Below are 24,740 nucleotides of genomic sequence, written 5' to 3'. Positions count from 1 at the left end.
ACACACTGACTGACACACACACAGACACACACACACTTTGAGACACACTCACTCAAGGAATTCAGTTACTATAAATATAGAAGTGCACATAGTTAAAACACGTGTTCTAAGTCAAACTGCTTTTCGTTTTGGCACTAAAATTGTGTTTTGATTTTTAATTAAAAATATCACCATTACAAATACAATTTCTGTTACAAAACAGTGACAAAAGACAAAGAAGTTTCACTTAAAATGCGCATGATCGGCACGGATACAATTTGATCTGTGATTATGTTCGTTGCTGTTTGTCTATGCCATATGTAATTGCCATTGCTGTGTTTGTTATGCTTTTCGGTGTATTTTAGTGCTTAGTCCAATTGTATAGGTCACTTTTGGATAATAATTGGAAGGTTAACTTGATCCACTTTGGATTCAATTTAGGGAACCCCGTTGGGTATTTAAATGCTTTCCCTCGTAATCCTAGACCAACCCCCTGATGAAGCGTCATCGACGCGAAACGCGTAGAGGTTCAGGTCAATACGTTGGGACTTTACTCTAAATTCTCTGGGACTAGCACACCTTGCTTTTCTCTATGACACAAAGGTAAATAGTAAACACCACTGGGCACCATCCCTGCATGTCTTCTCACAAGGTGTGAAAAAGGAAACTTATCTAATAGTGGCGCTCTATATAAAAATACTAGCTATACATATAATCGTAGTGATAATAATAATCAAAAGGTGATACTTATGCAAACACATAAAACAGGTGCTGCTATGACCCGGTGAGGATTGCTCTGTCAGTCCTCGTGTTGAGAAGTAGGGATGAATCTCCGGGAAGCGCAGGGATATGTGAAAACAAAAATGTATATAGATAGTGCAATATTGCTGTGACAAATTAAATAAATTGGCTGATCTAATGCAGATGTACTCACAAGTGTGAGAAGGTTAAAGGCACATAAAGGTATCTTTCCCAGAGTATGGATGTCACACTGTATTCAGGAAATCAATCTCAGCCCCATATAGAATCCAAGAGACCTTAGAAAAGAAGACTGGACATAGCGCAGACTGTATACCAAGAATTTATAAAAGGTAAGTGAAAGGTATTACACTCACATGATTTCAAAAGTTTAAAAGCATTTCGATCACACGCAGTGGATCTCAGCAGCCGGATAGATGGTGTATCTGGTTCCCCTCCTTCCGTGGCGTGCGTGTCACTGGTTTGCGTTCCAACTGCACAGGAAGTGATGTCATCGGCTTCCAGAGGTTCCGGCCAGTAGTACAAACGTCACTCTACGCGTTTCATCTCATCGATTTCATCAGGAGTGACTTTGTGATGGATGTGGGGTGCATATATACCCCTAGCTTTGTTCCCATTGGTGAATGGCTAACTAGATTATAATTGGGTTAACGATTATACTGAGTGGATACACATGAGATAGAAAGAGACATATAATTAATCCCTCTGCATCTTACATATGCAGAGGTCCAAAAAATAATACAATCAATCAATGTTGAAAATTTAATGCAGAAATGTATCTTTAAAAATGCTAATGCATAGATATAAAAAATGTTTAAATAAACATTATAAAAATATAAACATAAAAACAGGTATATATGAAATAAATAGGCAGTAAGTAAAACAATATAATTCAGAACAGGGAAACTAGCTAATTATAAAGCATAGTTGATTCATAGGAATAGATGAAATCTAATGTGGAAACAAGAAACGGCATAAGTAACATTATAGAAAAGGTTTCAAATCAAATTCCAAATTCAGACCAGCAGGAGACATGGTTTTTAGTTCGAACATCCAATATGATTCTCTTTTTATCAGTGCTTTATCTCTATTACCCCCTCTCCAGTGAGGCATAACCTGTTCGATAGCTTTAAATTTTAACCCTTTAGGATCTGAATTGTGTGATAAATAAAAATGATTTGAAACACTGTGTGTGGTCAATTTTCTTTTTATGTTTCCTATGTGTTCCAATATACGGGTTTTTAAAGATCTTATAGTTTTCCCAATATATTGTAGACCACATTCACATTCTAGTAAATAGATTACAAAATTAGACCTACAATTTAAATGTTGTTTTATTTTGTAGCTTTTTTGTGTAGTATTAGAATGAAAGCTATCAATAATGTTAGAGCTATATTTGCAGGCAGTACAGTATTTACAATTGAAAAAACCTTTCGGGGGGTCCAACCAGGTTAGATTGCTGTTTAAACTAACATTTTTTAGTGCACTTGGTGCTACCTTATTTTTAATGTTACAGTAGGTGCTTTTCTATATATCATTTGAACCTTGTCAGGTAGAAGAGTTCCTAAGATAGGGTCATTTTTAAGAATAGGCCAGTGAGAGTTTAGTATTTTATTAATTCTATGTGCATCTCTATTGTATTGTGTAACAAATGGTACCTTGATGAGTGCACTATTAGTGCCCTCTACTTTTGGGACCAGCATAGATTCTCTTGATGTACACTTGGTCTTAGCCAGAGCTTTCTGGATGACATCCTGATTATAATTCCTCTCCACAAACTTTCTGGACAGCACGTTGGATTGCTCCTCAAAAACACTGTTATCCGTGCAATTACGTTTCAGTCTACAGTATTGACCATATGGTATATTATTAATCCATTTATTCAAATGGCAACTAGACTGTAGGATGTAGTTGTTAGCATCCACGTCTTTGAAATTTTTTTTTGTTTTAATAACATTGTTATCCAAATATATGGTAAGGTCCAGAAAGTTTATGGATGTTTTACTCATGGTGGAAGTGAATTTAAGATTAAACTCATTATTATTGAGGTACTGGAGAAATAGATCTAGGTCCTCCAATGTACCCTTCCACACAAAAATGATATCATCTATAAATCTCCGCCAGGTTACCAAATTCGCATCCAGACCTGCCCAGGACCATATATACAAATTTTCCCAAAGGGCCATTAGTAAGTTCGCATAACTGGGCGCGAATTTGGTCCCCATAGCGGTTCCACATAATTGCAGAAAAAACTCATCACAAAACCAAAAGAAATTCTTATTCAAAACAAATTGGATACATTTAATAATGAACTCTATCTGTGCTTCTGGAATTCTCCCTTCTTTTTCCAGAAAGAATTGGACAGCCCTACATCCATCAGTGTGTCTTATAGATGTATATAGTGCTGTTACATCTGTGGTGACCAATATATAGTTATCCTGCCATTGGATATCCCTGAGAAACATAATTACGTCTCTAGTATCTTTGATATAAGATTTTTGTTGTTTTACAATATCCTGTAAATAACTGTCGATAAATTCAGACAGATTGGCAGTTAGTGACCCTATGCCTGAAATTATTGGTCTTCCCGGTGGGTGTGTAAGGTTCTTATGAATTTTTGGTAGAAAATAGAAGACGGGGAATACTGGGTCCTCAACATTTAGGAACTGAAACTCATGTTCTTCCAGTATTCCCCGTCCTCTCCCATCCTCAAGCAAAGACTGCAATTCTATTTTGAGTCTGTCTGAGTCTCCCCTTTTCTATAATGTTACTTATGCCCTGTTTCTTGTTTCCACATTAGATTTCATCTATTCCTATGAATCAACTATGCTTTATAATTAGCTAGTTTCCCTGTTCTGAATTATATTGTTTTACTTACTGCCTATTTATTTCATATATACCTGTTTTTATGTTTATATTTTTATAATGTTTATTTAAACATTTTTTATATCTATGCATTAGCATTTTTAAAGATACATTTCTGCATTAAATTTTCAACATTGATTGATTGTATTATTTTTTGGACCTCTGCATATGTAAGATGTAGAGGGATTAATTATATGTCTCTTTCTATCTCATGTGTATCCACTCAGTATAATCGTTAACCCAATTATAATCTAGTTAGCCATTCACCAATGGGAACAAAGCTAGGGGTATATATGCATCCCACATCCATCACAAAGTCACTCCTGATGAAATCGATGAGATGAAACGCGTAGAGTGACGTTTGTACTACTGGCCGGAACCCCTGGAAGCCGATGACATCACTTCCTGTGCAGTTGGAACGCAAACCAGTGACACGCACGCCACGGAAGGAGGGGAACCAGATACACCATCTATCCGGCTGCTGAGATCCACTGCGTGTGATCGAAATGCTTTTAAACTTTTGAAATCATGTGAGTGTAATACCTTTTACGTACCTTTTATAAATTCTTGGTATACAGTCTGCGCTATGTCCAGTCTTCTTTTCTAAGGTCTCTTGGATTCTATATGGGGCTGAGATTGATTTCCTGAATACAGTGTGACATCCATACTCTGGGAAAGATACCTTTATGTGCCTTTAACCTTCTCACACTTGTGAGTACATCTGCATTAGATCAGCCAATTTATTTAATTTGTCACAGCAATATTGCACTATCTATATACATTTTTGTTTTCACATATCCCTGCGCTTCCCGGAGATTCATCCCTACTTCTCACAAGGTGTGGCTGATGTGTTCTCCACCCCCTCATACACATGTTCTTTAATTGGAATGCCAACATAACCTAAACATGCAATGGTCTAAAAGTTTGTACAATCCAAAGCCTGTTTATGCAGAATTCTTCTTATGACCAATTCTTTGATATTCTTTCATCAAATAATGTACATTACATGCTGACTAGTCAGTCAAAATATTTAATTAATTCATGGGTCCTTTATATATATTTATTTGAATTCTGAAAGGCCAATGTTATCTTTTGTAAATCCTGGATTGTCATGACCTTGATCTGGTTGAGGTTTCCAATTCAATCCTTGAATTTTCTCAGCCTGAAAAAACAAATGTTATAATACGTAACAAAGTGTTCTGTGACAGTCATTATTTTAAGCATACTGTTGTGACAGTTAAAAATGCATTGCACCTTTTTTTGTAGTTTTTTCCCGCTGTATAATAATGCTAGATACAGAAGTTGTTGTTTTTTTTGTCTTTGCAGGTTGCAAGATTTATTATAACTCTTATTGCATGAACATGGAAAGTATACATACGTGATGTCTTAAATGATGTTTTGAGATTGCTTTTTCATAAATAAAATTACTTTATAGTTATACGTTGAATTTTGCACAAATATATATATATTTGTGAGAGAGAGAGAGAGAGAGAGAGAGAGAGAGAGAGAGAGAGAGAGAGAGAGAGAGAGAGATACACACATTAATTATTTCCATGTTTGTCCAATAAACAAAGATGGAAACCATTGTTGTCTAATACTGTATTACCTGCAAGCAAAAATTAGGCAACTGATATTTAAAAATGCAAGCTTTCAAGACAACACAGCCATCTTCTCCAGACAAAAAAGGACGTTGATAGACTTAGGACTTACATATTTAAGCATCGTCTACCCCAAAAAAAAATATTCCCAACCATTTATTATTTTTATAAATCATAAGAAGACTATTACGGGAACAACTAGATGAAGCAGAATGAAGCAGTGGACTATAAGTAAGGCATGAGAGATTAGCCACCTGTGACTCTTGGATACTATACTAAATGTAGGACCAGCTGTATGTTGGAGCCACACGGTAACAAAGAGTAAGGAGTATGCTACTAAATTATATTAGGAATTGTGGCATTTTGAGACAATCTAAGGTGCCTGTGAACCTCTGCAATTTTAGATGAGACAGGACAATGTACAGTGTTTGTGAAACGTATCTAACTTTATATAATGAATCAGGACACGTTTGTATTTTGTTGGTTACCCGGGCAGCGATCCAAACTGACTCTGAGTCTGACAATAGTAAAGAAAATATATAAGCAGCGGTTTTCAGTATTTGGCCCTTATTTTATAAACTGTGAGAGTGCGTACCCGGCGCTATTGAACGGAAAACCCCATTGAAGTTATAGAAAAGGGGCCTCTGGATCCATGGTGTGGCAAGTATAACAAGGGTGCTGGAAGCGGAGTGGTGTGCTGGTTTGAGTCTTCGTGGTTTGTTTACACTTATTCAGGGTACCTTGGGACTCGTGAATATTCCAACCATGTAAAAAGCCTGGAATAGTGTAACTGGACTTGTGTTCTGAGCAGAGTTCCAAGAGCATTATTTTTATGTTAAATAAATGTATTCGAAACTATCTTTGTTTTGCTACATCTGTTGGTATACTATTATTTTATATATTGTTTCCATTTTCCTGAAGTGGAACCCCTAACGTTCTTCTAGAAAGGCAGACAAGTAGAGACAAAATTGGTACTACTGAACAAGGGAATAAAGTGGTAGATGTAATTATTATCTAGGCACAGCATAAGCAAGGAGCCAGGAATTAACTATGTGCGTCAGTCCCAGGGAAGAATGAAGGAAGGAAACAACTTTGGTATTGAACAGAGGCTTTAGACCAGCGGTGCACAAAGTGGGGGGCGCGCCAGATTTTTTTTGGGCGCGCGCAGGCAGTTGCAGAGGCCCTGCGGTCTTCCCCGAGGCATTTAAATTAAATGATGGGGGATCGCCTGAGGTCTACGCTTCTATAAACTTACCTTGACTCTACCGGCGTCACTCGTGTCCATGGCAAAGTGGCGTCAAATGACACCACTGGGCATGTCACGTGACATCACACACGTGAAATGACGCTGCGGGTAACATGACGTGACATCACATGACCCTGCGGCGTCAGTTGATGCCGCATCAAGGTTAGGGGGGGGGGCGCGAGCACCAGAGGAGGAAAGGCAGGGGGACGCAGCAGCAAAAGTTTGCACTCCCCTGCTTTTGACCATCATCACATGCAGCAATCTAAGCACCACACGTTACATGCTGCTTCTGGCAGTCTCTCTGCAGTAAGATACATGATGTAGTAGTTTATGCTTATTATCACTATTCATGAGAAAAGAAAATCCTCACACGTTTACAAATGTTTTGTGTTGTATTTTTCATCATGATCTGCACTCTGCAGCATAAATAGTGTGAGCATCCTGACAGTTTTACACGATGTATATTTTTCTATTTGTGTATACTGTACTGTATATTTTGCAGAACTTTTTAAAGAAGCTAACTTGCACAAAAAATTTTTTTATTGCAGGTTTGTAACATGGGGTCCTCCAGAGTTGAGTCACGCTTTCTTCAGCGCAGGTACCTCCCAGTAACCAAGATCCTTACTGATGTAGTTACCAGTATTACTTGCTAGGTTCTTCAAGGGGATTTAAATTGCAAACCAATAGGAAGTCGCTGATGCAATTTCCTATTGGCCTGAGATTTGGCAGCCATTTTGTTTGCCCTGGGAGGGAGACTTAAACCTGTTAATTTTTTTTTATAACTTTGATTTTATTAGGTGAAATATTACAGACATGGTAACACAACCCAATGGCTTCAGTATCATCACCTCTTTTTTAACGTTAATCCATAAAATTGACACACCGGACTCACAGGACAGACCTGTTAATTTTACTGGTAATTATCTCAGAAACCCGGTGGGACCCTGGAGCTGAAAATAGCATGGTTTCACTATCGGGGTCACCACCCCCCAAGAGACCCCATCCTACAAAAAAAATTGGAGGTTTGTTGCTTTAATGTTTGTTTTAACATGTCTGAATTGTACCTATTTATCCTTTACTATTCCCAGTATTCTGTCTGCTATCACTATTGTTGTCTGTATTATATTGACACCTATGACAGACAAGTCTACTTACTTTATCATCTTTATAACATGATGAGAAGATATCAAACGACAAATCCTGTCTTCCAAAAAGGTAATCATGGTTTATATTTTGCTTCAATCCTCCTGCAAGATTATATGTTAACATGTAAGCAGCTTTTAAGAAACATTGGCAATTTAAACTGTTAAAACTACTATAACCTATATTGCAACACAATGATTTACAAAGCCTACAAAGCTTAGAGCATTATTAACGTATAACCAAATAGGAACGTGTTGAACTGGGTCACAGTCACTAGGAGATTCCCAGGCATACTGTAAGCACAGTACAGGCCCGCAGCTGGAGAGCGGCGACACTGCGTGGGTGGGAGGAGAACCGCAAGCAGATGCAGAAACAGCCGCGTGCGGCTCAGGAGCCGCAGGTTCCCGACGCCTGCATTAGTAGATTCCCAGGCATACTGTGTGTACAGTACAGGCCCATGAGTACAGATGTGGGAATATTCTCCGTTTGCTATTTTTAAAGCAAATTAATTTGCAGGATTCTTTAAAGAAAGATGCATTTGTGAAACTTGCATTTGTGAAACTTTGAATGTATCCATGCCAAATAGAGAGCTTCAGCACCAGAGCATCACAACCCTTCCCTCCCCCTTTTGAAAAGGCTTTCAATTGAGCCTTATAGATGGACAGAGATGGATTTGAACCCCTTTCAATACATTGCTGGCATCTCTGGCAGCGAAAGGGGTTAATAAACACTTATGGGAAGAACGCACCAGAGACAGGGCACAATTCACTGAGTCTTGCAGTGTCTTTATTTTTTTTAAGTACTTTATAGATTTTGAGTCCGAAAGTCAGATTTGTTGCTATGTACAAGCACAACCATGAAAACTGTAAATGAAGCCAATAAAAAATAGCGTAAAGCTTCCGTGCCTACCTGATAAAAGGCTGACAATAATGCCAACAAATAGAGTCACAAGGGTTCCCAGCGTGCTAAAGTATAAGTAGGATAACGAATACCAGTTATCAGCAAGAACAGGCCTATGAAGAAACAAAATATCAGAGATGGAAACGTGATTCACTCACTAGGGAAATATGAGATTATCTATTATAATATCAAAGGATGGTTGATGCCAGCTTTCTAAATGCTTAATTTCCTAAAGTCTAATTTTATTGAAAGAAAAACAGATTTGAATATAAACAATTATCAATAGAGAGCTGTATGATTATCTTTTATCTATATGGCGCCAACATTTTCTACAGCGCCGTACAATGTGTACAAGAGTAATGACACAAGGATGGGTGGTGGTATAAGGCCACTCAGCATGGTATTAACCATAGGTTTGTCTGGAGGTTTCTAGTTAAGGCTCTTTAAAGAGGTGTGTTTTAAGGGAACTTTTGACAGTGTGAATGGTGGTGGAGAGTCTGATCATGCAGGGTAAGGTGTTCCACAGCTGGTGGACAAGGTATGAAAGGAAGTAGTGAAGGATGAGATGAACTGAAGGTCATGACCCAAGCGGAGATTGCATGTTGGAGAGTACTTGGGGGTTAGATTGGAAATGTAGAGAGGCTGTGTCATGGAGAGATTTGTAGGCGAGAACCATAACCTTGACTTTGATTTTGCTCGGTATGGGGAGTAGAGATGGGAGAATCCGCCCAAATCCGTTTCCCAGATTTTCTCGCATTTCACCCCCACCTCCCCCCAATATCCGTTTAGCGGTGTAAAATCAGAAAACAGATTTGGTCGGTTTTAATCTGCGCAGATTCAGCAAAAAACACTATTGGATACAACCTGTGGACGATTTGTGGAATCCAATCCATGGATTCAGCAAACCGCTGGCGGATTTTTAAGAATCTTAACATTGCTAAATTCGCATATTGAATTCTACAAATTCGTCCACAAGTGGCGGAATCTGTGGAGTGTATTGGTAATAATAATGCAAAAAGCGAATTGCTCTTTTGGAGATTTATCTGCTGAAATCCATGCACCAAAGGAACTGGCCCATCCGCTGCGGATCCAAATTCGCCCCCAAAATGTTCGAATCTCTAATGGGGAGCCAGTGTAAGGATTTGCACAGTGAAGCGGTAAACTGATAATGGTTGGTGAGGTAGATGAGCCTGGCAGCAGCATTTAGGATGGACTTAAGGAGGGACAGTCGGAAAAGGGGGTGACTGACAAGGAGAAGGATACAGGTTCCAATCGCTATATTAAAAGAAGTAGCAGGAATTGGTGAGGTATAGGATGTAACCAGCCTAAAAAATATCATCTTTTATGGGAGTTAATTTTAAAGGCGGTGGGATGATTACATTTCAAAGCTGTTTGTGTTTACATAACCTTTGATAATGAATTACTTGTACAGTATGATCAGTTAAATACTTTCAAAACCTATGGAGAAAATTCTATGACCCACCAGTTTATTAGCATTTTAATCCTTCATGCCAATGACAGAATAAACCATCACAAACTCAATCAATGTTTAGGCAAAATACCTGGGGCTGCAACAAAAGTTCACAACCTTGGAGGGCGCCATCAGATCAGAAATGAATGTCTCTTAGGTAAAGTATAAACCCCCTAGGCCCGTAATATAGTGCGCACGCTTGCTCCGCTGTGCGCGAGCGCGGCACTTATAATTGGCGGTGTTAAGACTGACTTTATATACTTTGGCCGCGCGCGCACGGCAGTGACCGCAGAGCCAGCAGATCGGAGCAAAGACTCTGAAAAGTGTCTTTTCGCGCTGCTGTCGCTTGACGTCACACTCCAGTAACCAATAGGCTGTGAAGCTTTCATAGGTGTCAACAGAATAGGGATAAATAAATAACTTGTACAAACATGAAGGTTAGTAAATGTGGCTGGTATCAAGTATAGGAACGTCTTGCCTCCCGGTATTAGGGTTCAGTGGGGTGTTATGCTGTTTGGGAAGGTATACATACTAATGAAATAAGAGTACTGTTTTTTATTAAAAAATTAAATGCACAAGTGATAAATCAGTTTTATATTAATAGGAGTCAGAGCCCGTCTGGGAAACAGTGACGCCCATCTGTTGCTCACAGCACTGAACGCTATACACACAAAATGTGTGTTTCACGTGCAGGAGCTGTAGCTCTCGCGCGCACGCATGCATGCATGCATGGACGCTGCTACTGTAAAACCAGCCTTACTCATATGTACAAAATGTATGGCAAAGGGAAAGTCCACAGTAACCAATTTAAAATACCTTTCACTGACTTGAGGCTGCATCAGAGTGGTTAACATTGTCATTTCTGTAGTTGAAGTCCAGTTGCTCTCTATGGTGCTGAAATTACAGCCTGCGGTAGAGAGGTCTAATGGTCTACTTCTCTCTGCAAGTGGGGGATATATCTGTGCTCCCAATCCAGCCCATAGTGACATGGCAAATCCAACCAGAAGACCCACAATCGCACCCTGCAGATTGCAATCGCATTAATAGATTGTATTGTATTTGTATTTACAGTATGTGGATAATTAACTTATGAAAAAACAGAGTTAAAGAAAAAGTTATGGGATGCGGCTGGTTCCGCGTCTATATTTCTTGTGTCACTTTTTTCCATTTCTTATGCTACAATTAAATTGTTAGATATGAGCTGGTACATACTTGGTCTGCCTAAAAATAAAAAATGATGTCAAATTGATCAAACTTGATATAGAAGTGTCTTAATAGGAAAATAGGGTCTGCGTGATAGGTGAAGGGCTGTTTACCAAAGTCTTCATCTGCAAACTGGTGCAAAAAGTGCACCTCATTCATCAAAGAAAATAAATCAGATTGAAAGTAATGACATTTGTTCTTTAATACTGTGAATCGTGCACCGTTGTTGGTACTGGTATTTGCCACCGCTTAATTTGATAAATGACCCTTAAATATTTGCTCAATCAAATTTGGTACAATGCTTGGAAACAACACCAGGTTTATCAAGTTAGAAAAAGACCCCAGTTTCAGTTTGTTAAAATAAATAATAATAAAAAAAAAATGATATACAGGCATACCCCGCTTTAAGGACACTCACTTTAAGTACACTCGCGAGTAAGGACATATCGCCCAATAGGCAAACAGCAGCTCACGCATGCGCCTGTCATCACGTCCTGAACAGCAATACCGCCTCCCTACCTGTACCGAAGCTGTGCGCAAGCAGGGAGACTATAGAGCCTGTTACACATGCATTATTTGCATCAGTTATGCATGTATATGACGATTGCAGTACAGTATATGCATCGATAAGTGGGGAAAAGGTAGTGCTTCACTTTAAGTACATTTTCGCTTTACATACATGCTCCGGTCCCATTGCGTACGTTAATGCGGGGTATGCCTGTATACCTGGGAGAAAACATGAAGTCCCAGAGAGGAATCATGTTGCACAGCCATGTTCTGTGCTTAAGCACATTGGTAAATAAGGTGGTTAGATTTGATGCAGACTATTCGCCAAAACACACAAAGAGCTGAGCGCTTCACAACATATTGTCCGGGAGTCATGCATCTGCGGGACATTGCACCTGATCTTGGGTTAACTGCCATTGACTTAAATAACAGCTAGGTCCAGATCTGACCCAATGTCCCGAATCGCAGCTTCATGACTTCCAGCTATTGAGTTAAAACCAATGTGCATAGAATAACTCCTCGTTACTTCCTATAGTCACCCTCCAGATTTCAGGCTTGTGCCCAATTGTCAAATACACCTTGATACATTGACACATTGGGGTTTATTTACTAAAGTTTCTCAGCTGCAAAACCAATGCAAAGAATTACACCAGATTTATCAAAGAAAAAACTCATCAGGATTCCTTTTCTTTAATACATATTGAATGGGGCTTTTTTGTAGTGATTTTGCAGTGCGAGACTTTGGCAAATAAACCCCATCACAACCAAACTGAATTTGCAACTCTTTAGAACAGCCTGCAAAGTTGGATATTTAATCACTACAAGTATAACCAGTTGCACTTTACTTGTTTTGGGTAAATATGGAGATTGTGCTACAAACCATAAAGGCCCATAATTACTAAGTGGTGTATACCATAAGACGCCTTAGGAAGCCTGAAGGCACCTCCTGGCCTATTCACATAAATGTCCTGGAAGGTGTCTTGTAGAATAGCACCGCTTAGTAAATATGACTCAAAATGTCTCAGCAACTGCAAAGACGTGTACAACAAAGCAGCACACGAAGTCATTTAAAATGAAGTCATTTAGTTATTGATGCTTGGCGGACTGGTTTTTGAAGCGTCCTTTAACTTATATGATCGAAAGTCTGATCCAAATGTGAAATGTTGTTACCATACGTGTCATTTGATGGGATATGTACATTTGGGAAGTTGACGCTTTCAAGTTTAATTTGTGCGCGTGAACTATTCGTGTTTCCTACATTGGTTCAAAACATGTGAAAGTGTGAAACTGAAAGAAAAAAAAAATGTTGTTACTTACCAGTGAATTAGAAAAAGGAAAAAACATTCCTAGAGAAAAAAGTCCAAGCAAAGGACCTCCAATCATGGAAAATATAGATAAAGCTGCCTTTAGGGGGAAAAAAAAAAGTGCAGAGATAATTATGAAGAATGATAGGAATAGAAAAACTACATCACACACGCATTGTTTATACAGAGGATTCTGAAGTACTGGGTAGACACTTTGAAAGCATCACCTTCCCCCATTGAATAAAACTTCAGGACCAATGTTGCTGTGATCAGAAATTGTATCCCTTTTCTCTGTAGGTGTCATTGACGTTTTATTTTTCTTTGCCTCCACCAGCATCTCACGTGGTCACAGGTCACTGACTGAAGTAATGAGTAAAATGTAACTTTCTCTTTGAAATGATATTTCTCAAGTACTAAATAGGATCCAATAAAAACAGTATTGTATCCAATACACTTAAGCAGCCACATTTTCTCAGCCTCCACTACCAAACATAACCATTCAGTTAGTTTCTGCTGCTAGCTAGGATGGCAGGAGGTAGAACTTCCAGTCTTGGACCTGCCTTTTTCTAGGATACGATCTCAGAACCCTAGTACTGCAAGTTATAAGGTGAGGAGTACATGCTCAGTGCAGCAGACATTGCACATTTTCAATAATAAAGTATAAATCTAGTTTTATTAATTGGTCCCTTTGTTAAGCATCTGCAAAATATCTACCTGAATCACGCTTCCCATAAATGATGCCACTCCAGCCATTGCTATGCAAACTATACCATAGAGTGCACCTTGAGGAATGAAATGCATATTGTTAGAAAAGGATTTTGGATTATATGTCCAGTTTCAAGAAAATAAGCTAAGTAACAATAATAGTAACTGATTTACTATATAAATATTATGATCACTAACTTTAGCGTCAGGTGTTAAAGCAGAAGAACCACATACATGGCCATTTTTGGGAAGCTGGATGAAAACGTGTCAATGTTTGAGTGTGGAAATTATCATATTTTTTGAGTCTCACTGTAGTTCGGTCAAATAGGGGTTGTGAAAGTAAAAATAAATCAAATCAATCCTGAATGCTTTATTGTGTATATATTGTATATAGTAGTATTTTATAAATGCATCTAAGTATATTGACATTTCAATATCCATGGCTCTTCAATTTACATTTAAAGTACACCTCTTGAAAGCTCATGCCCTTCTTATAGGCTTATTCATAAAATGCATGAGTTTTTATTTATTTATTTCCACCATTAAATCCCCAATACACAGAGATTCGCTAAGCTCTGATATCAGATATTGCACCACAATCCCATGTTAACTGCCTCTCAAGTCAATGTTGATGCAGAATCGCGTTGCAATACCCACTGACAGAGCTTAGTGAATCCTGCCTAGCCAATGTTGGGTAAACAGCCAAACAATCTGATGGAAAAGTCCTCCACAATATTAAGCAGATGGAGACGTTTGGTAGCAACAAAGGTTACTTAGTTGTGCCTATAAGATTGAAAATAATTTGAATTGCTAACTCACTCATTCCTTTGGAGGTCCAAGACAACTTTTGTTCAGAGAGATTAGTGTACGGCTTTATAAGGTCCTCAACTGTTACAGCCGCTAATGCATTGATACTGGATGACACTGTGCTAATGAAGACAACATTTCATAGATTAGGATGGATTAGAGACATTGATTGTTGTTTGCTTATGCATAAACCGAAATCCTTTGTAACAGAATTGTTACTTTTCATTTGGAAATAATTGAAGAAATCCTATCTTTATAAATACATTATTATTTGTTTACTTATTTATTTATTTACACAAATTTACGTTTCGACCCCTGACCTTACACCTGTTGTACAGACTAAAGTTTCTGTATGTCTCTCTGGGATATCATCCTGGATGGCCCTCTGCCGACTTAAACTTAACATGGCACAAACAGAGCTCCCCATACTTCCTCCCAAACCTTTACTGTTACCTTCCACTACTGTTGGAAGTTCAGTCATACACCCAGTAGCCCAAGCACGTTGCCTAGGGGGTCACACGCGGCTCCTCTCTCACTTTCAAAACGTATCTAAAACCTGTCGCTTTTTCCTCTGCAATATTACAAAGATACGCCCTTTCCTCTGTTGCTCGACTGCTAAAACTTTGACTCAGGGTCTCATTCTCTCCCATCTTGATTACTGTAACCTCCTGCTGTCCGGCTTTCCTGCCTCTCACCTGTCTCCCCTACAATATATACTTAACGCTGCTTCCAGAATCACTCTACTCTTTCCTAAATCTGTCTCAGCGTCCCCCTGCTGAAATCCTTCTCCTGGCTTCCTATCAAATCCTGTATCACACTTCTCCTCACTTTTAAAGCTTTACAGTCTTCTGCCCCTCCTTACATCTCAGCCCTAATTTCTCGCTATGCACCTGCCCGACACTTGTGTTTCGCTCAGGGATGTCTTCTTTCTACCGTTTTAATCTAAAGCCCTCTCCTGCCTTAAACCTTTCCCACTGACTGCCCCACACCTCTGGAATGCCCTTCCCCTCAATACCCAACTAGCACCCTCTCTATCCACCTTTAAGGCCCACCTTAAAACACACCTGCTTAAAGAAGCATATGAGTAGCACCGTGGCTAACACTATACACCTGATACATAAACCTTGGCCCCTTGCAGATGAACTTACCAGTATGCCCTACAGTACTACTGTATCTGTATGTTCCTCCTACCAATTAGATTGTAAGCTCTTCGGAGCAGGGACTCCTTTTCCTAAATGTTACTTTTATGTCTGAAGCACTTATCCCCATGATCTGTTATTTGTATTATTTGTTATTTATATGATTGTCATGTGTATTTCTACTGTGAAGCGCTATACACATTAATGGTGCTATATAAATAAAGACATACATTTATATAATGTATAATATACACTGTATCTATTTCTAAATGAAATGTGCAACAGGCTCAAGAGGGTCTAATAAAAGTATCATACTCTGCAACATATCTACATTTGTTTAATTCTAAATAATTCAAACAAAGATGTATAGATTAAAATAAACTGTCATTGCAAATCTTTACCTTAATGTGCCACTGTAAGCACAGGCTACAAACAGTCCAGGAAGTCCTGGATAGTCCCGAAGAATATCCAATACCAAATATGGCATGAGCTACAAAACATGGTTTAATTGTTTAACATTAAGGGAGAAATTGTACAATAGGCAAGACAGAAACTAAACAAGAGAAGGTAACCTAGTGTGGGCACTCGTCCATCACCTGGATGATTAATGAATTCTATAAAATGTAAACTTTAATTAGTATCCAAATAAAATAATGAGTGTTAAAATGATAATTAAATGCATAGGTGATCCTGATGTTAAAACGCTATAATAAATGTTCAGGATCATAAATAAGTAACTAAGATGGGATATAATAAATATATACCCTATTAGTAACAAAACAGGGGGATCTAAATATCCACTGCCCTTAGATAGGGGCTCGAACTATGTGGTCTGCTAAATAGTTGCTGTAGCTGAGATGGTGCCTTGTATATGCAAACACCCTGATCCTAAATCACTCCCGCTATCCACCTGAGAGACCTAACCACCCATTCTTAGGGCAATTCCCCCTGTACCCAATCCCTCTACCTCCAAGAAACATTTAAAACAAAACAACAACACCACTACCCACCTACACTACCCCCTTCATCACATACAGTACAATAATGGGCAAAATTACTATTATCCAAATCTGGATAATAGCTCCTTTGCCCATTCAAAATAAAACATTATCCAGCCATCATAAAGGAAATGAAACTTCTACTTACCCATGTCAGGATGAAGGCCATCTTCATCACCCTCATCGGCATCCACGTCCTCCGTGGATAGCAACAGTACAATAAAAAAACGAACTAACAGCACCTAACCCCTTAATCACCATAGTGGTTAGGAACCAATATAGTAATTAAGGGGTTAACCCCCCTACCCAGCTACCCACCGGGGCAGCCTAACCACCCTCCCCAGGGCAACTACTCCCTCCCTCTACCCATTGATTGGCACAGTGGTAAATCATGCCCATATAATATGGGCATGATTAGCCACTATGACAGTCAATGGGAAACCTAAAAAATAATTCAACACCAACAAGACACAACAATTAAAAAAAACAGCCCCTACACAACACAAAAATTCAATAAACCAATCACCTAATCACCTAATCCAGGGGAGCGCAAACTTTTGAAGCTGTGCCCCCCTGTCTTCCCTTCCCCAAGTCTCACGCTGCCCCCCCACCTTGTATTTGCATCAAATGACGCTGCGGGGTCATGTGACATCACACAGCCGGTTGAATCCTGGCAAATTGAGTGTTGCAGGGCCTCACGCGATCCCCCAGCATTGAATTAAATGCCTGGGGGAAGAACGCAGGGCCTCTGCAACTGCCCGCACCCAGAAAAATCTCCCGCCCCCCAGTTTGCGCACCCCTGACCTAAACAATACAAAAATTAAATAAACCTATCACCTAAACAACACAACTATTAAATAAACCAATCACCTAAACAACACACAAATTAAATAAAAAGAAGAAACAAAAATACAAAACATAACAATTAAAAACAAGCATTTGCCTAAAAATGCATTGCCTGTCACTGTATTTATCTATAGCCCGAAATGGGCATAGATAAACACACTGGCAGTCAATGGGCAACTTAAAAAAAAACCTTCATCAAAAAAACACAATTATTCAATACTTTCATTATGTATTTATGTATATACTTACCGATGTATTTCTATATTTTACTGCTTTTTTCTACTCATATATTGTATTACTTTATTTTTTACAGGTGACTGTATATTGTTAAATAAACAATAAAAATTGAATTACAAAAATAATATTGATAGGAGGACTATCTAAAAATAGACAAATGTTTTAGTGAATGGAGTAGAACCCCACAGTAACACCCAGGACATATGAATAAGTGCAGTGTTTCTCATCTTGCTCCTCTGGCATCTCTAGCCAGCTTAGATTTTAGGACTAACCAATGAGTCAGCAAACATATCTGTGCACATGTTTTCTATGTGAATGGAACTGTGGTTGGTTATTCCCAATACATGACCTGGCTGGGGTTTCCCAAATTACTGAAAATCAATGCTCCAAATGGGTTAGACATACCGTACTGTATATAAATATTCAGATGCGGAGTAGGATGGCTACTGCTGTGCGAAGGCATGTAGCTAAATGTGCGCACAGCTGAGACCGGGGAGAGACTGTTCCCCCTCCACTGGGGATCTCCCACTTCATGAACATGATTATCCAACGGCAAGAGCACATGTTTGGCCTGTGGAGAAATGTGATTTGGCCTATGTTTTCCGTCTGCCCTGCTGCAGTCAAGCTAGTAAATTGCAGTGATGTCCCTGCCTATAAATAGTCAGACATTTCTCAGCCTTATTGCTGGCTGAAAAATAAAAAACATGACCTTCCCCATCTTTAGCTTAGTAACAACTGATAATCAGAATGTACCTTAAAAATGAGGTGAGCATTTTTCACAAAGGTAATAAAGAATAATAAACATATAACTTTTAGAGGAAGCATGAAGCAAAGAAGCGAGAGTACATAAATAAGTTACATTCTGGTTAATCACCTGATCTGGAGCGGATATCTTCTTTGATGTCCATGGATCGCAGTCCTTGTATACTGAATATAGGATGAGCCCAGACAGCACTGCACATATCAAAATAATCCATAATCCTATAAGGTTTATATACAGAGACCTCGAGAGATTTAAAAAAAAAAAACACACATTCACAAGCTAGGTAAAGACTTTTCAAAGGCAAATACATACAAATAAATAATGTACTCGAATCTGTTTGCGCAAATACTACATAGGCGGTAAAATGCTATATCATGAGAGTAAATGGGAACATTTTATTTTCAATATGTGTTTCAAGATTTAAATAACAAGATCCAAACAATGCTGGCAGTATAATCTTTGTCTGGCTATTCCTAGCAGAACATTGTTCTATTTTCCCTCGTGCTTTTAGCCTCAAGAACGCTTGACTAATTCAGGGGATTATTATGAGGATGTAATAGAACTATAAATCCTTTATTATAACTGAAATTACTCAAGTTACTTAGCCAAGTCTCTTTGCAAAATTGTATTGTAGAATAAAATAAGTAGTATTATGATAAACATATTACACATATCTGTGTGCGTTTAAAATAAAAAAGCTGTGCTTAATTCACCACGCTAACATAGCAGACATTAACTGTACATCATCATAATATTTACAATTGGTAGCAAATAATTCAAGAATAGGAAATATAATAATATATGCATACACATTTGGCAGAAATTGATATTTCCATCACCATACATCCAACTGCGTATAATGTTCATAACCACTGATAACCAGCAACGCCATAATTAACAACATATAATGCAGTCTGCACGACTAGATTACACTTCATAAACATTGAGAAAGAATGATGATATGGTGATATTGAATATCTCTCTACACTTCTAACCATACAAAACTCTTTACCCTTAGAGACAAACAAAGGTATTTTACCTCTTCTATTTAATCCACTCAAACAACTAGTTCTTCCTATTTCAAATGTAATAGCACGTATAGATTAATACTATTAATCATAACCCTGTTGGCTGTGTAACACCTGAGGTGTCACATATAAAGTGTCTATGGAGTTAGTACTTGGAGTTATCATCTCTGGATGTTTTCTATATCTTTTAATATCTTTAAACATGGATGTATACTGAATACCTGGACTAATATTCTGATTCATTTCTTCACACAGGTATGTCTGTAAGAGCTGAATACTTTTATCAATTAACCCCAGCTGCAACGTAAATCTAATTAACAACTCCTAGGTATGTCCTGTATGAGCTTAATTATTAGTCATGTGAATGGATTTAGAGTATTTAAGTGAGTCTTTATTGGCTGTGTAATATCTGAAGTGTCACATATAAAGTGTCTGTGGAGTTAACACTGGAGTTAGAATTAGGGGTGAAAACTTCAGGAAGATCTGGACTTTACTCTACACTACTACAACAACAACAACAACATCAAATGCTGTGATAATTTGTACTCTTCCTATCCTTCAATACCTGGGAAGTCTCTCCTCTTGCATCTCACTATGCCATCCCTGTCGCTTTTTCTGTTTACTGTTTCCTCGCATCTTTGTAAATGTTTCTGTTCTCACCAACTTCGCCACTCCCCTCCTATCCACATTTCTTCATCTCCCCTCCACTCCACCTATTCCTCTGCCCATACACTGCACCATTATTTATACACCTCTTTCCCAACAACTTCTTTACCCCTCAAGAAAAAGCATCCCCACAAATCCTCTATTCACACCCTCTCTCTATCTACTCCTTCCTGCTGCTGGGGATATCTCTCCTAATCCTGGACCCAACCATATACACACCTGCTCTCACTCACGCCTCCATGCCACCTCTTCCCCTGCTAATGATGTTAACCTATCTGATTTAATACTGACTAACCTTAAAAACTCACCTCATAAAGCAAGCATCCCAATAGCCTGCACTCATGGCTATTGTCCCACACCCACAGTCACTCCTACCAACCATTGTGGCCAAGCACTGCCATCTACAGCACTCATTCCCTCACCTGCTGTCTCTGTAAATCTCCCATTTTATCACTTAGATTGTAAGCTCTTCAGGGCAGGGATCTCCTTTCCTATTGTCTGATTTTGCTGTGCTTATTGTATTATTATAATCCCAATACTGTATTCTTTGCGAAGTGCTGAGTACACTTTTGGCGCCATATAAATAAAAATATACATACAACTCTCTGTGTACTCATGTGAGCTGAGTAAGTTGAATCAGGGCATGGGGGTTTGGAGCCAAACACATTGAATGTTAACCCTCTACACTTCAAGGGACATAGACTCTTTTGTTTTCATTTAACACAGGTTCTGCTATCCACACAACAATTATTTGTAGTGTATAACCTTACAGTTTTCCTTCAAATCTGCTTTTACAGGCGATGTATCTCTGTACTTGAGACTGGTTGATACCATAGATTCCAGTCCACAAAAAAGTTCCCCCTATTATAATGGTCCAAAAAGTGTGTCTCCGCATTGGGTGGGGATCAAAGCTAAAAGAGAGAAAATAAATAAATAAATAAATATGTATATATGTGTGTATAGGAGAGAGAGACAGAGAGAGAGAGAGACAGAGAGAGAGAGACAGAGAGAGAGAGAGAGAGACAGAGAGAGAGAGAGACAGAGAGAGAGAGACAGAGAGAGACAGACAGAGACAAACAGACAGAGACAAACAGAGAGAGACAGAGAGAGACAGAGACAGAGAGAGACAGAGACAGACAGAGACAGAGAGAGACACAGAGACAGAGAGAGACACAGAGAGAGAGACAGAGACAGAGACAGAGACAGAGAGAGAGAGAGAGACCATTTTTAATTTGTGGCACACGCCCTTGTTGCCCTGAAGATCTGGTAAATAATTAAAAGGAGAGTTCTTTCTCTGGGTTCTTCACTGATGAATGTGTTGAGGGCATTAGGGGTGTAAATTGGAACATGGCAGCAGTAATTATGTTAGTGAGCTCCAATAATGTTTCGGTCTTACTTTTTTTAATTGGAGGAAGAAGCTTAGGACGGTTGGACAGTTGTAGTCATAGACTTACAGAGCTCTACTATATGTATCAAGGTGATTTTTGCTCCAATTTTGCCCAATCTGCCCTGGAGTAGCTTGCACTTTAGGAAGTGTTAGTAGGAGGAATTGGGGAGGATTTACATGGTGCACATATTCTAATTAACCCAAGTGATTTAGAACGGCGCTAAACAACACAGTGAAAATATTTTTAAGGTGATGTGAATAATTAAATAAAATTATGTGTAAGGTGAAATAGAAAAATTCTCGACCTTCAGAGGGAAATGTACAAATTCCCTATAGCAACAGTTTAGATCCAGGGTATGAAAGGAGCTAAATTTCAGGAACACCCCAAAACAGAAAAAGAATAAATGATGGTGCAGTAAAATCACAATGGAATGGTAGAACAAAACTTGACTCGTATAGAATGCCTACTTACAAAAAGTAAGTGAAGAATCAGCATGTAACGGGGAGCAAGGTATGCAGGAACTCAGGAGGGCTCTTTCTCAAGGTGAAACTCAGGAGGAAACACAGCGGAGAGAGACCATATTGCAGACCAATTAAACTTCATCACAGTAAAAAAGCTTAGCGAAATGTACTCACAATGTGTACAAATGTTATAGGCACATAAAAGTGGAGCAATAAATCGCACGCCAGGGAGGTGGTATCCAAGCTGTCACCCTTCGATACTCCTGCAACTGGATGGCGTCGATGGCGTCTGACGTCACATCCGTCGATGGCCTGACGACTTCCGGTTTGTGCGGGAGAGGGAGCAGGTACGCGGCTGGGCGGTCCCCTCTCTTCGGGAACGGAGCTCACTGCGTGAGATGTGGAGGCTCAACGTGTTTCACTGAACTAACATCAGTTTCATCAGGAGCAATATGACACCCATAATGAGTGCAATAATTATATAGTGTATAAGATAATTGGTTAATTTAATTGTTAATTAGTCCACAGGTTCTTCTCATAAAGAGTACATAACTCTGTGTCCAAAAAAGAAGTCAAATAGTTAAAAAGCTTTATTTAATAGAATTTTAAAAAAAACGTAGAATAGAATTCATAAAATATAATGTTGAGTGACATTTTCTATAGTAGTGAATGTGACGGCCTCTTGGGTTTGAGTGGTGATAGAGCTCAAAGTGTTTAGATACATTATGCGTCATCACACCACGTCTGATATTGCTGAGATGTTCAATAATACGTTTTTTAATTGCTCTTTTTGTTTTTCCCACATACTGTAGCCCACAGGGGCATTCCAGTATGTAGATAACGTATTCAGTATAGCAATTAATATATTGTTTGATTTTGAAAACGTCATTTGTATTATTTGATTTAAAATGCTTCTTATCTTGTTGTTTATGTTCACAAGCCTTGCAAGTAGAGCATCCATAAAAGCCTCCTAACTTTTGGAACCATCCTTTGTCTTTAGTTGGGATTTTTTTGAGAGCGCTAGGTGCAATAATATTTTTCAGATTTTTCGCCTTTTTAAAGATTATTTTAGGTTTGTCTGGAATTTCATTTTTAAGGATGGGATCATTGAGTAAAATATGCCAATGCTTACGAACTATTTTACTGATATTGTTGGCTTCTCTATTGAAGGTTGTTAAAAAAGCCGTGTCAAAGTTATTGTTGGAATGACGTTTTTTTACATTTGGTATAAAGAGAAGAGATAACTAACAATACTGATATAGTAATAAAACAGGCTGACAAGGGAGGGGGGTTGTAATCATAAATAGGGAAGACTACTTAAAAGAGGCCAGAAGACTTTTGGGAGATATGGACACTTATGAAATTCTAAAAAAGAATCCTACAAAACAATACAATAACTTTGACACGAGCATATCCGGTTGTAGCGTATGGCTTGACTGTAGATGGTTGCATGTTTGGTGTGTGTCGGGTGGAAGCTGTTGTCCCTCAAATAGCTGGCTCTGTCTGTAGGTTTGCGGTATACAGAAGTCTGAAGTTGGTTGTTCTTTATAGTAATGGTGGTGTCTAGGAAATGTACTTCATCCGGGGAATGGGCGAGTTTGAGGTTGATGGTCGGGTGGAACGTATTGAAGTTGTCATATAACTGTAGGAGGTCCTGTTCGCCAGAGGTCCAAATCAGGAGGATGTCATCGATGAAGCGAAGGTATGTAAGGGGTTTCAAGTGACAGTAATCAGTGCAGAGATTTGGTAACCGCGCCCTCCCCCTCCCACACATGGCAGCAGCAAGGAGGATATTACTGCGAAGGAAGTACAATATATATCAGTAACTGCAGAGGTCACCACGTGTGAAACACTTCCACAGGAACCAGAGCCCATTCTTGGTGCATCTGAATAACTCACTGATGATGAACAAGGACAAGAAGCAGATGACCGAGAGGATCTTGAATCACACCCTGGAGATTATCTACCTGCTGACTGGAGAGTGAATGCATCCTGGAGGAGATTCTGAAACTCCAACACGAGGGGAGTCACGTGATGACGCCAGTACCTGGAGCTACACCGAGAGGACTAAGCTGACGGCACATGAGAGCCAATCTCATACATGCTATTTATCGCTTTACCTTTGTGAGTGGGCATTTGAAAGATTTTATGTTCCTTGAAATACAAATTTTATTATGTTAATGCACTAGGTTTGCGCCTGTTTTTTCTTTTCTTTATATATATATATATATATATATATATATATATATATATATATAGTCAGGTATGGAGATTAGCACTCACGGTTTTGTTGCAGGAGGCAGATGCTTGTCCCATAGAGAGTATGTAGACATATGGAGACCAGGGGATCCTGATAGCCAAAAAGAGACAGCACACTGCAGGTATGGTATCAAAAAAGTGTATTCAGTAACACAAGGCGGCCTTGTGTTACTGAATACACTTTTTTGATACCATACCTGCAGTGTGCTGTCTCTTTTTGGCTATCAGGATCCCCTGGTCTCCATATGTCTATATATATATATATATATATATATATATATATATATATATATATATATATATATATATATATATATAAGTACATATATATATATATATATATATATATATATATCTTCCTCTGCCCCTATATCTTTCTACCAATTCTAAGTGAATGTGGGACCTCCAGTGATGTTCTTCCTGTTCTCCATCTTTCATTACTTTTGTTTGATTTATATTTTATATTTC

General features: G+C 38.7%; 1 protein-coding gene across 1 annotated transcript in view; it reads right to left on the bottom strand.

Annotated features, from left to right (window-relative positions):
- Nucleotides 1-4,444: 4,444 nt before the first annotated feature.
- Nucleotides 4,445-24,740, bottom strand: part of LOC142495337 (sodium-coupled monocarboxylate transporter 1-like) — a 29,924-nt gene continuing 9,628 nt past the window's right edge. Inside the window, exons 6-15 of the mRNA XM_075600674.1 lie at nt 20,935-21,075; nt 18,582-18,711; nt 16,028-16,116; nt 14,500-14,609; nt 13,690-13,757; nt 12,989-13,075; nt 10,778-10,983; nt 8,500-8,603; nt 7,603-7,694; nt 4,445-4,765 (exon numbers count right to left, since the gene is read on the bottom strand). Of these exons, the coding sequence (XP_075456789.1) occupies nt 4,664-4,765; nt 7,603-7,694; nt 8,500-8,603; nt 10,778-10,983; nt 12,989-13,075; nt 13,690-13,757; nt 14,500-14,609; nt 16,028-16,116; nt 18,582-18,711; nt 20,935-21,075 (1,129 nt within the window). The 3' untranslated portion in view covers nt 4,445-4,663. The remainder of the gene's footprint in view (nt 4,766-7,602; nt 7,695-8,499; nt 8,604-10,777; nt 10,984-12,988; nt 13,076-13,689; nt 13,758-14,499; nt 14,610-16,027; nt 16,117-18,581; nt 18,712-20,934; nt 21,076-24,740) is intronic.

This window comes from Ascaphus truei, chromosome 5 (assembly GCF_040206685.1).
Source record: "Ascaphus truei isolate aAscTru1 chromosome 5, aAscTru1.hap1, whole genome shotgun sequence".
Classification (NCBI taxonomy): domain Eukaryota; kingdom Metazoa; phylum Chordata; class Amphibia; order Anura; family Ascaphidae; genus Ascaphus; species Ascaphus truei.
This window is presented reverse-complemented; position numbering and strand designations above follow the sequence as displayed.